We start from the raw sequence: 13796 nt of genomic DNA on the forward strand, positions 1-13796 counted from the left end.
TTCCTAAACCGAACCGGTAAAACCGGCCGGACCGAACCGATAACAACCCGGACCGAACCGAACCGAAGCCTTATTGGTTCGGTTCGGTTTCGAGTATTGTAACCCCAAAACCAAACCGAACCGCACCGAAAACCGGATGAACCCGAAACCAAACCGAAACCGGCTCAAAACCCGGACCGAAACCGAAACCAAACCGGTAAGAAACCGAAACACTCCAAAATTCATTAAAAAAATTAAAATTTGAATAGTTTTGTATACATTTGTATGGAAAAATCGAATTCAAACTAGACCAAAAATCAAAACCAACCCGATTACAAATCGATTTAAGAAATCGAAGTTCAACAATTCATCATTTGGTTGTTTCCTAATGGCTCCATACCGGTTTAAAAAACCGATCCAAACCGAAATGAACCTAATAAATCCAAACCGGTACCAACCCGAACCGAAACCGCACCGAAACCGCACCGAAACCGACACCGGACCGAAACCGATAAATCCTTATTGGGTCGGTTTCGGTCACTTCCAAACTCACACCGAAACCGGTGGAACCGGACCGAAACCGCACCGACCCGGACCGTTGACACCCCTACGTATTTGTATCGGCCCTTACTGATATGTATTTGTATCGGCCCTTACTGATACGATACTATGGATACAAGACATGAAAATTTTCAAATTCTTTTGTATCGATATGTATCCTACAATACATATCAATACGCATCGATACACCATCGATACAATACGATACACATCGATACGTACCGATGCTCTATGGAAAATTTAAAATCAAGGTGAAATGTATGTTTTGGTATGTATTGACTGATACGGTGCAGTACGGTCATATAATGGCCAATATGGATCATTTTAAAACAAAAACACAATTTTTTGAGGGGTTTTTGTTCCAAAAGTTGCTGCTAGCCATTTTTCTCTCTAACTAAAGTGGAAATCAAGGTTGGAAGTGAGGATTTTACCTTTATGGGACAACTACAAGCCTTGGATTCTTAGTGCGATACGTTCAATTTAGTGTTTATGTATATTACATGTTATCTATAGCTTTTTTAAACAATTTTTTTATGCAAAAGTATATAAAAAAGTGTTTTCTATGTATTTATGTGCGTATCTTTAGTATATCTCTGATACGATATGATACGATACCCTCCAATACATATCTTAATTTTGATCTACCGTTATGGCGATCGATATCTATACTCCAATCATTGGCTGCAAATTACTCATTTTTTTTTTTTTGTGGAAATGCAAATTACCCTTTTTTAAATGAAAGGAAATGGTGAAATTGAGGGGGGGGAGGGGGGAATGATTCTTGAGATTCGAATCAGAGATAGATAGGATTTTGTAGCACAGGACAGCAGTCACGGAACTGAGACAGTGTGACTATGGAAATTGGGCCTTCTGACAAGCTTTAGCTTTCCCCGTGAAGCTTAGAACCTTAGACTAGACTTGCCCAGTTCAGTTCGCCCATGTTGTCTTTCCCGCTAAAACGTATGCTCTCTCCTCGCCTGAGTCATCTACCTCCTTGGCCTCCGACTCCATCGCCACAGCTTCTCCCTTTCCACCGTTGTTACTCATCAACTTTTTCTCCTCCTTGTCCTTCTCTGCTCGGCCGCCCGTTTCTCTTAGAACACATCTCCAATTCCCTGGGAGTGGGAGTCTGCTTCTGTTGTGGTACGGATTCTTCAACGGAGGAGGACGATGAGTTAGAGGTAGAATTGGGACGGTTGTTGGCGCTATTGCCGGAGGGGATGCGTCAGAGGGTGAGCGACCACCCGGAGTTCCACCACCTGATCGAGGTTGTCATGGATTTGGGTCGCAGGCCTTTGGCTCGCTTCCCGTCCGGCGACTTCTTCCTCTCTGATCACCCTATCATCTTCCACGACCTCCAACACGCCACATCCCAGGTATGTAAAGTAAAACCCATTTAAATTTTGATGCATCATGTTCTCTGTTACTATTATCATCATCATGGGCGATCAACGTCTGTGGGTATTTATCGAGTTTTTATGTCTACAGTTTTTCTTTTTTTGGTAGAAAAGATATATTTTTTCAAGCATTGCATCTAGAACTCATGGCATGAGCAGCTCACATATGTAACCATGGATTGGAATTGGGCCATAAATTTGTTCATGACACCGATGGACCCTCTTTTCCAAGGAGTCAGCCAAGCTGTTAATCTCCCTTTGAAGAAAGTTGAAACTACAATCTATAAGAGGAGGTAAAAACATAATATCCTCCAAAATTGACCTAATCTTTAGAGGAGAAAATGTAGTAATTCCTTTTTGGAGATTTGAATTGCATCTTTATTATCAGATTCAATCATCAATCTTTCATAGATTTAGAAATTGTTTCAAGTAAAGCAAATGATCTCCAATGCTCCACCTTCAATTGGATCATGAAATTCACGTGGACTAGATATAGCAAGCAAGGTGCCTCCAGATGAGTCCCTAAAAATAAAGATGAGTCCACCTTTGATGCTTTATGATTTTAGGCTAGTTTAAAATTTGACCCTACCAAGTTGAGGCACACACCAATTGAGTGATGCCGAAGAAATACAGAAATAGGCTTTCTTATAGAAACCGAAGATTGAAACTGTATGAAAGCAAAATTGGAGATTCGAATAACTTCATCTGGTCTCCATTGATGTCCTTCCAAGCATATAAGAGTTTCTAGCTATCCATAAATACCGACAGATGAAGGTACATTGAGTTTTCAGTTGCCGACTAAACTCCCTTCCCACGAGTATTAAAAGTTTCCCAACCATGATTCCATGAAACTATGATAGATTCCCCTTTGGTTAGCGCATAACCTAACTAACTCCCTAACCAAACAACACTTGCAAAAAGCACAATCTACCAAGATATAGGAGATAGATTTGTTATCACCACATCTGCTACAGAAATCATCTCCAAGTAGAGTTCTACAATGAAGTGCCTCAATGATTGCTAGTCCAGATGCACAAGACCGCCATAGAAATCTTTGAATTTTCGGCAGAGTGCAGCCAACCATATACTCTTCCAAATGGTAGCAGGGACGGTGCGTGAGGAATGAGTGTGAGAAGAGGAAGCTACAACTTCAATCTTATCAGCCTTGTGGTTAGTTATAAGGTGATAAACACTCTTCACAAAGAAGAGTCCATTCCTTGAAAATGTCAAAACACACTTATTATCCTGCAGAAAAAGAGATAATTGGATCTTAAGAATCTCCTTCTATTATTCACATTGAAGTGTTCTTCCAATAGGTTTCTCCCTCAAATATCAACACCATCTTCAGTCCCAACATGCCAACACAAGCCCTTTTGAAGCATACTTTTTCCTTCAATGATGTTTCCTTAGCCCCAGCTTGGTTGATGTCCCTCATTGTCTACAAGAAATGAGGAATTAAGAAAATATATAGCCTTCAAGAAACATGCCATAATGGAGCCAAGATTGGTCCAAAATATGCGATGCAACTTTAGATAGAAGGGCTCTATTTTGTAGTGTAGGGTCACGAAAACCCAAACCCCCCCTTCTCCTTTGAAAGGCACATAGGATCTCATGAAATCCAATATATTTTTGGACGGCCTTCTCCTTATCTCCCTAGAAAATATTTACAGCTACTTGCTTTTAGTGTTTGTGTTGAGAAGATTACAATTTAAAGTGCATATAAGCATAATTAGGCATAGATGAGATAACCGACTTCACCAAAACCTCTTTCCCAACATGTGATAGTAGTTTAGCTTTCCAACCTTCGACTTTATTATCAATCTTAGTTGTAATATCTTAGAATAAGGATGCCTTAGAGACACCAAATTCTATTGGTAAGCCAAGATACTATTTAGGGCCTGCTCCATATGGTATCTTCATGATCCTTGAAAACCACCGCTTCATATTTGGATAGGTATTAGGTAAGAAAGTCATGTAAAACTTCTTTAAATTTGTAGCCTGTCCCAATGACTTACAATATATGGATAAACAATTCCTAAACCTTTGAAAAAGCGAAATGGCATCTGCAAATGAAAGGTGATTAACATATGGAGCCTAATTCCTTACTTTGATCCTAGTGATCCTACTATTATTCTCAGCTTTCATCAATAAACAACTTAGGGCATGTGAGCACAAATTGAACAAAGCAGTTGAGAGGGGGTCCCATTGACATATACCTTTGGTGGGAATAGTGGACCCATGTAGAGCACTATTGATGAGCAGTTGATAATCCACAGAGGATGGACAAGCCATTACCAACATAAAAAAGTGTGCACTGAACCCCATCCTCGATAACAAATGATCAATAAAGTGCCATTCAAGCCCATTATAGGTTTTTTTCATATCCAATTTCAAGCAACAAAATTGGACTTTCCTTTCCTCTTTTCCCTGATATAATGGAAAATCTCATGTGCCACAAATATATTATTTGAAATTGACGATTCAAAATAAAGACCGATTGATATGGGGATACCACATCATTTAAAATTAATTTCAACCTTGATGCAATAATTTTTGTGATCACTTTGCTAACAACGATGCATAATGTATTAGTTCAAAGTTGATCAATTGTTTTCAGTGGAGACACTTTAGGAATAATACATATCAAAGTGGCATTTAGATGGGTGGACATAATTCCTATCTTAAATAATATTTGTCACAAAATTGAATAAATCCACACGTACCGCATTCCTATAACTTTGAAGAAAGCAGAAGGAAAGCCATCAATACCTGGAGATTTGAGGGGACTCATAGCAAATAGTGCAGACTGCATTTACTCCAACATTAGTGGACTACTCAACATTAAATTAGTGTTTGAAGATATAGTGGGAGTAACTGCAACAAGCAAAGCCTCAAAAGACTCATGATCAACATCCTCTGAATGAAAAGCAACATCAAAATGTGAAAGCACTTCATTATAGGCTTTGTGCTCATTCTGGGTCCAACTGCCATCTAGAAGTTTGAGTTTTAGAATCCTATTATGATGTTGCTGTTGAAGGATAGTGGCATGAAAGAAATTAGTGTTCTTATCCCCTTCTTTAAGCTAAGTGTTCGAGTTTTTTTGTTTATGAAATAATAGTTTGATGTATTTGCATTTTCACCTGGCTTAAAGAAGAAGGAGATAAGAACACTAAGTTCTTTAGAACTCCTAAAACTTAAACTCAGAATGAAAATTGGACACGAATAGAACAAGAGGTGTATGATGGAGTTCTTTCACATTTAGATACTACCTTCCAATTTGAAGGAATTGATTCTCAGTTTTTTGGTGTTCTTGATGTGGTGACCCCCTGTTATATCACCAGAAACAAATGTAATATTGAGTGGTGCACCAACTATAGATGAGATGCATTATTTGCCATAAGTCCACTCAAGTCTCTAGATGCTGATGGATTTCCTTTTGCTTTCTGTAAAAAATATTGGGATGCTATTTATGTGGATTTATTCAAATTTGTGACCTTTTTTATACTGGGATCATGTCATTTCCTCTCAGTGAAACTTAGATTTTTTTATTACCACAAGTTTACTATCTAATGACAGACCAACTTCGACCTATTATATTAGCACAATTGTAAGTTAGGTGGTTACAAAGATTTTAGATCCAAGGTTGAAGTTGATCTTACATGATGTGGTTTCATCATATCAATCTACTTTTGTTCCAATCGTTTTATTTCGGATAATGTCTTTGTTACACAGGAATTGTTTCACTGCATCCGAAAGAGGAAGAAAAGTAAGACCAACTATGTTGCTTCGAAGCTAGATATTGAAAAAGCCTATGATAGGTTTGAATGGCATTTTAGTAAACAAATGCTATTACGTGTGGGATTCGGTTCTCATTGGGTCAAGATGGTGATGGCTAGTATAACTTCTGTATCTTACTAGTTGCTTATTAATGGTGCACCACATGGGACCATTTGATGGAGAGCCCTTGGGAAAGAAGGGGAAGATCAGAGTAGCAGGGGGAAGAAGAAGGGTACACAGGGGATAGAGGAGTGTGGTGAGGGTTTGCTGTGGGAATTCTCTTGTTTTCAGGTTACTTGATCCTAACAGTGACATTTTCTTTTTTTTTTGGCTTCTCTGCTGCTATTGTTTGGCAGCAAGCAATGGAAGGAGGGAGATGGTGAGGTAAAGATGGGTTAGGAAAGAAAGTGGAATAGGGAGAGAACGAAAGAAGGATCCTTCGGCTCTCTAGTACCAAGTTGGAGGGCTTTAGGAAAGAATGGGAGGATCAGAGTAGCAGGGGGAAAAAGGGAAGCACACACTCTCACAGAGCACAAAATGTAATCAATTCTCATTCAAAACTAACTCACTCTAACATATCAATTACAGCCTATATATGGGGAAAATAGAGACATAAATTGAAATAGAAAGCAGTCTAACTAGGAAACAACCATAAAAGGAAACTAATGCAAAAGGAAAGAATTCCTAACTCCTACGTTCAAGTCTGGAAAATAAAGGCATGAAATAAAAGACAAGTAAACTACTAATTTTTATTTCCAACCCTTGTTGGACCAAAACTCTGGGCTTGACCGGTTCTTCTTGGATCTTGGCTTCCAAAGCCGGTCATGCTGGTCTAACCAGATAAGTGTAGCCATGTCTGCATCTCCATTATTCTTGTATGAGGTATTTGCCAAGGAGACCCTCTATCATATGCTTAACTTATTTTGTGTTCACATGCCTTGAGTTGTTTGTTGATGAAAGCTGAGGCAAATGATAGAATATATGGTGTTAAGGTGCGCAATCGAGCTCCTCTAGTTAGTCATCTATTATTTGTAGATGATAGTCTTCTTTTTTCAAGAGTTAATCTTGAAGAGATTTGCACTAAAGCAAGGATTAAAGTATCGGTATTGATCGCCGTATCGGTTGGCTAAATTCAAGATACGTATCGGAGGGTATCGTATCATATCGGAGATACACTATGATATGTTAAAGATCAAGGATTAAAGTATCAGTGTTGGTCGTCATATCGGTCGGTTAAAGTTAAGATACGTATCATATCAAAGATACTTTAAACCATAACTATGAGAGTTTCCTATCAACTTATTCTGAAGCATTTGGGCAAGCCATCAACTTAAAGAAATCTTGCATGTCTTTCTCTCCAAATACACACCCCAAATTGAAGATATGGTTCTTAAAAATCTTGAAGATTCTATATGGGTAAGGACCCAAAAAATACCTTGGTATGCCAACAGATGGAGTTTCCGAGGCATCCTTATTTCAAGATGTCACAGCAAAGGTTGATTATAAAGTATAAGATTAGAAAGCAAAACTTCTCTCACATGCTGGTGAGAAGGTATTATTGAAGTCTATGGTGTCCTCCATGGCTAATCATACTTACATGCACTTTAAATTACTTGCTTCTCAACACAACCATCCATGGCAAGTAGCTGCAAATTTGTTTTGGGAAGGTAAGGATGGCTGTTCGGATTTTATGGAATAGATTATGCTAGTCGAAGGAGCGAGGTGGAGTGGGCTTCCGAGATCCTTCATTACCTAATAGTGCTTTATTGTCTAAAACTGCTTGGCATATTTGGTTACAACCAATTTGTTTTTGGCTCTTTTTTATAAGGCAATTTATTTTTCACATTCCTCGTTTTTTTCTACCATTCAATGAGGGACATCAGCGACATTGCAGATGGAGGAGCAATATTAAAGAAAAGGGAGTCCCAACAATGGGACTGTGTTGGTGTGTGGGTACAAGAGAAGATATTAATATATGGAGTGATAATTGGATCCCTGCCATTAATGGATATAAAGTCTCTACCCTGTGCCTAGAGTTTCCCACTTTTACTAGAGTTTGCCAACTAATCGACTAAGATAGTAGGCTGTGGCGGCAAGATTTGTTGGAAGAGCACTTCAATTCTTTTGATGTTACAGAGATTCTCAAGATAAACATATCCTTGTTTCTTCATGAAGATAAATTAGAATGGACTCTTTTCCGTAAAGAGTGCTTATCACTTCTCACAGACCATAGGACCAAGAGGGAGATTACTAAGGCATCCTCTTTAGCTATTCGTTCTTGGAAGACTGTTCCAGTTTATATGGTCTTGTTCCACTAATACTCAAGATTCAACGCTTCTTATGGCATGCTTGTGCATCTAGGGTTGCAAGAGGCTCTTTGTCAGCGGAATCTTCTTGTTGATTCGGTCTGTGGTAGATGTGGTGGTAAGGAGAGTATCTCCCATGTTTTGTTGGGCTTGTCCCTTTGCTTGGGCAGTATTGCTTGGCCGTGTCATGGGATATGCAGTACCAATCCAGAAGATCCTTGCCTTCAACAAGGATCATGGGATGGGATGCCTTTTCTACTCATGGGAAGGCCTTCAACAACGGATTATCTCTCAATCCTCTTTTCTTTGTTTGTACCTTTGGTTAGCAAGGATTTATCAAATCTTTGGTTGACATCTTTGGATGCTGGAAGAGGTGATTAGGGTCTCCACTACTGCTTTTCTGGAATTCCAAGCTTCACTTCCCTTGTCTGAATCTACTACTGATACAGTTACTTCAATTCCCAATAGTTGGAGTGCACCACCATCAGATTTTGTGAAGCTAAATTTTGATGCAAGTTTGATCCCTGGTACTAAACAAAAGGAGGGCTTGGTTTCATTTTTTGGAACTCTAATGGCCAGCCACTCCTTGCTATTTCAAGTCCGGCTACTATTCATTATCCGGTAGAAGGTGAAGCTTTGGAAATCCATTGTGCTTTACTTGAAGCGATCTCTAAAGGCTATGAGAAGATCATGGTAGAATCTGATAATAAAGATGTTATTTTTTCTGTCTTCAAAAGGGAATTGCATCTTCTTCACTTCAGATTTAGAGGACATTGTGCATCTTTCTTCTTATTTGTTACTTGTACTCTTAACTTTATTCTAATGGAGATTAACAGTTTGGTTGACTCCCTGGCTAGGAAGGTGCTATTGGGGATGTGTACGATTGTTTGGTCCAATTCCGATCCATGGATTCAAGAGAACTGTTTTACTTCTGTCTGAGTTTTACATGTCTGAGTTTTACATGTTAGATAATGAATAAAGTCTTCTTCTATCCACACCCCCCCCCCCCAAAAAAAAATCTCTCTTACTAACACCGAGGGGGAAACAAAAAACATTCATTATTATAGTTTTTAATTCATCCATCAATAGAAGTTGGGTGTATGAGCAACTAAGCTTTATTATAATTTAAAATATCGATTTGGATATGCTATACGAATGCTGTGTTCTATCATAATCAGTTTGATCGTGGTTGTGTTCACTTTTATGACTGATTTAATCTTGCTTGAGTTGTTACTCGTCTCCTTTTTAGTGTTACTTGTTTTTATTTTTTTTTATTTTTTGGTTCTGTGTTAATAAAGTGTGGTGTAAGGTACACGTTAGGAGTTTACTAGAGTCATGGTAGTTTGTGTTTTCCAGTGTTGATCGATTCTACAGGGAGAGTTAATTGTGGGTGTAATTGATAGAGTCTATGATGTAGATTCTTCACGAAAGTAAGCTTGTTTTATTAGGACTAAGTTTAGGATTGATTGTATATGTGTTGGGCCTTCAGTCCATGTGGTTTGGAGTGTAATATGTCACTTTTATGGGTCGAAACTGGGGGTATTAAGTTTGCATACGGGATTAACTAGTTTGTTTTCTTTTTTCATGAGTTTCCTTTTTAGTTGGGTTCAATTTGAGTTGTTTGTCTTTGCTATTTCTTAGGAGTTAAGTTATTAGTTGAGTCAAGTTATTAGTTTCCTTTTCTTAATGTAGAACTAGGTTGACTAGTCAAGCCTAATCTCAATACTGCAGCATACTCTCAAAGATCAACCAATATCCAAAATAGAACAACACAAAGCGACTTAAAAGGAAAACCAAGTCTGTAACAGCCTACCGATTACAGAACTCTAACGAATCTGTGAACAGAACTAACAATAGATTATTGGGCCTTAACAGGGACTGTAAGAGCCCTAATCCCAGTTGATAATATGGTCCAACAAAGGATTAAAGTATCGGTATCTGTCGCCGTATCGGTCGGCCAAAATTACGATACATATCGGAGGGTATCGTATTGTATCGGAGATACGCTAAGATACGCTAAAGATACACATAAATGAATAGGAAACACTTTTTTATACACTTTTGCATAAAAAGTTTGTTAAAAAAAACTATTGATAATAGGTATTATGCATAAACACTAAATTGAGGGTATCGCATTAAGAATTCAAGGTTTGTAGTTGTCCTATAAATGTAAAATCCTTGTTCCTAACCTTGATTTCCATTTTAGTTAGAGAGAATATGGTTGGCAGCAACTTTGGAACAAAAACCTTTCAAAAAATCGTGTTTTTTTTTTTAAAAATGACCCAACTTGGCCATTATATGACCGTAGCGCACTGTATTGGTGTTAGAGATATTAGTTATATTTCTGTAAGGGTAGTTTAGTAATTTGTCATTATATGTTTTATTTTCATTTCCCTCGGAGGTGTGTGTAATATCATGTAAATATATTAGTGAAGTAATATATTGGTATTAATGAGACATTACTCACAACACACATTCTACCATTCTCCTTCTTCTTCATCTTCTTTCTCTCCAACCGATTCTTCCTCTTCTTTCTTAGTTTATCACAAACCTTACATTCTAATGGTATCAGAGCAGGACATCTTGGTTTGAGAGTCGGTTTTCAGGTTCCCCTATTCTATTTTTCTCTCTTCGGAACCCTAGGTTACAAGTAGGTTCCAAGGAAGAGACCAATATGTGAAAGGACCTCGGACCCTTAAAATATTTTCTGGGGATTGAAGTTTCTAGATAAAAAAAAGGTATAAATATATGTCAAAAGAAGTTTATTCTAGACCTATTGAAAGAAACAGGGATGTTAGGCTGCAAACCTACAAGTTCTCCTATTGAGCATAATCATAAGCTGAGAGAAGATGCTGACCCTTCTCTTGTTGATGCAGGGAAATATCAAAGGCTAGTTGGGAAGCTCATTTATTTGTCATTGACTCGTCTAGATATTACTTATGCAGTGGGGGTGGTAAGTCAGTTTATGCATGCTCCCACGAGTGGGCACTTGGATGTGGTAAACCGCATCCTCCGGTACTTGAAGTCCTCTTTAAGAAAAGGACTATTTTTTGCCAAACTTAACCACATGAGGATAGAAGGCTTCACTGATGCAGATTGGGCTTGCTCAGTCTCTGATAGGAGATCTACTTCAGGTTATTGCACATTTGTAAGTGGAAACCTAGTTACATGGTGGAGCAAGAAACAAGCTGTGGTGGCTTGGTTTAGTGCAGAGGCAGAATTTGGAGCCATGGCTCATGGCATGTGTGAACTTCTTTGGTTGAGAATGCTAGTCCAAAAGTTGGGATTTGATATTGAGGCATCTATGAGGCTTTGTTGTGACAACAAGGCTGCCATAAGTATCGCCCACAACCCTGTGCAACATGACAGGACAAAGCACATAGAGGTGGATAGACACTTCATTAAAGAGAAGATTGACACTGGTTACATATGCACACCTTTTGTGAGGACTGGAGATCAGCTGGCTGATATCTTCACAAAGGGTCTTCTTCATCATCAGTTTAGTTCTCTAGTTTCCAAGCTGGGAATGCATGATATTTATTCTCCAGCTTGAGGGGGAGTTAGAGATATTAGTTATATTTCTGTAAGGGTAGTTTAGTAATTTGTCCTTATATGTTTTATTTTCCTCCTTAGAGAGGTATGTGTAATATCATGTAAATATATTAGTGAAGTAATATATTAGTGTTGGTGAGACTTTACTCACAACACACACATTCTACCATTCTCCTTCTTCTTCTTCTTCTTCCTCTCCAACCGATTCTTCCTCTTCTCTGTCTTTCTCTTCTTCTCTCTTAGTTTATCACAAACCTTACATTCTAACTATCGGTACATATGTACACACCGATACGTACCAATACATACCGAAAAATACATTTCACTTGATTTTATTTTTTCCATAGAGTATCGGTACGTATCGTATTATATCGGTGTGCATCGGTGGTGTATCGGTATGTATCGTAAGATACATATCGATACAAAAGGGTTTTAAAAATTCTATGTATCATATCGGTAAGGGCCGATACAGATACGTATTGGCCGATACGGTACAATACGTTCCGATACTTAAAACCATGGGTCCAACACCAAAGAAACCAACAAAAATCAAGGTAGGTCTATCGATTTCATATCTGGGCAGAATAGGTCAGTAGAAGACAAAATTAGGGAGATTTCTAATGTCTCTCAAACCCCTGCACAGAAAAGGCTCCCCTTTGGGTCAAGTTCACCCCTAGGTAGGGCCTAACTTTGATCCAAAATTCAACCAAAACTGATGGCTGGTTAGGTCTGGGCGAGTTCTGAAAATTGCTCACAAAATCTGCAATTTCTGGGCAGAATTGACAGAAAAATTGAATTTAATACCTGTAAGAACTTGAGCAGATAATTAGCGCTTTGTGTAGTTGGGAGAAGAAGAAGATATGCTAAGGGAGAGGACAGTTGAGAGAAGAAGAAGATATGCTAAGGGAGAGGACCTCTTGGGCTTCACACCGCAGAGAGTGAACTCGATCACACACTAGCTCCATCAGCCTTGGGCCCTTGATCATACACAAGACCCATTCTCAGCAAAGAAAACAACAACAGCCATTAATTTAGTTTGCAAATTGTGGGCTATGGGAGCCTCCTTGCTTTGTATTAGTAGTGATAATGAGGGAGGGAATACACCTAGCAATTGGAAGGTTCCAAAATAGGAAACCCCACAATTGATTGCCTATGACATAAGTTTCTAAAAACTGAAAATAAAAACAAACTAAAGAAGGAACCTAATGACTTGACTCAACTAATAACTTAACACCTAAGAAATAACAAAGACTAACAACTCAAATTGAACCCAACTAAAAAGGAAACTAATGAAAAAAAGGAAACAAATTAGTTAATCTTGCATGCAACCTTAATACCCCCATATTAGACCCATAAAAGTGGCCCGTTATACTCCAAGCCACATGGACTGAATGCCCAACACATATACAGCACAACCCTAGACTTATTCCTAATAAAACAAGCTTACTTTCGTGAAGAATCTGCATTAGTCTAGGTTGTTATTAGCGGTTAATACGTGGTGCTAGTGGGTGTGGGGTTGGTTTAGCGAATTGTAAGAATCTTCTTATCTCTAGTATAAAGAGAGTTTGGGATTGTTAATAAAGGGGAGTTTTAACCAATTACAGTAGTATGTAAATTCGGAGGCCAATGTTCCTCTAGGTAACCTAATTTATCTAATATTCAAGTCAATTATCCTTTCCTATCCCGTTCTACTTCTCTTCCTAAAAGATAACACCCTATCAAGTGGTACCAAAGCCAGGGTATGGAGCAACGTTTGGAGAAGTCAATAGGTGTTGTGAGTTCTCTAGCTACTGGTCAGTAGAGAATAATAGATAAGCTTAACAAATTGTTTGATAAGCTTAACTCACAAAGTTTATTTTCACCAGCCTCGAGTGACGTGAAGAAGGAGAGAGCTCAATGGCTCTGCTCCTGGGCCATGGTGTATGACATGGCAATCATAGTGGGGCCCATCCAAATGGATCGCACAATCCTACATGCCAAAGCTCTTCAAACTTGATTTTCCTCGCTTTAATGGTGAAGAAGACACTACCAGTTGGACGTGTAGACTGTAGAGTGAATGGCCAGCAGTACAAGGTGACCTTCAAACCACATAAGATGAAGAAGAGACTCTCCAGCTAAACTGTAAGCTGTGTTGGATCAGTGAATTCACAAACACAATGATGGTCCCAATGCGTCACTTAGGGGAGGGGTGAATCTACGTGATGTTAGGCTAGGTGGGAACTAC

At 38.6% G+C, this 13796-nt stretch overlaps 1 protein-coding gene across 1 annotated transcript in view; it reads left to right on the top strand.

The window, feature by feature from the left end:
* Nucleotides 1–1313: 1313 nt before the first annotated feature.
* Nucleotides 1314–13796, top strand: part of LOC122070314 (protein SEEDLING PLASTID DEVELOPMENT 1) — a 50583-nt gene continuing 38100 nt past the window's right edge. Inside the window, exon 1 of the mRNA XM_042634441.1 lies at nt 1314–1916. Coding sequence (XP_042490375.1) covers nt 1479–1916 — 438 coding nt within the window. The 5' untranslated portion in view covers nt 1314–1478. The remainder of the gene's footprint in view (nt 1917–13796) is intronic.

The sequence above is a fragment of the Macadamia integrifolia genome, unplaced genomic scaffold, assembly GCF_013358625.1.
Source record: "Macadamia integrifolia cultivar HAES 741 unplaced genomic scaffold, SCU_Mint_v3 scaffold885, whole genome shotgun sequence".
Lineage (NCBI taxonomy): Eukaryota > Viridiplantae > Streptophyta > Magnoliopsida > Proteales > Proteaceae > Macadamia > Macadamia integrifolia.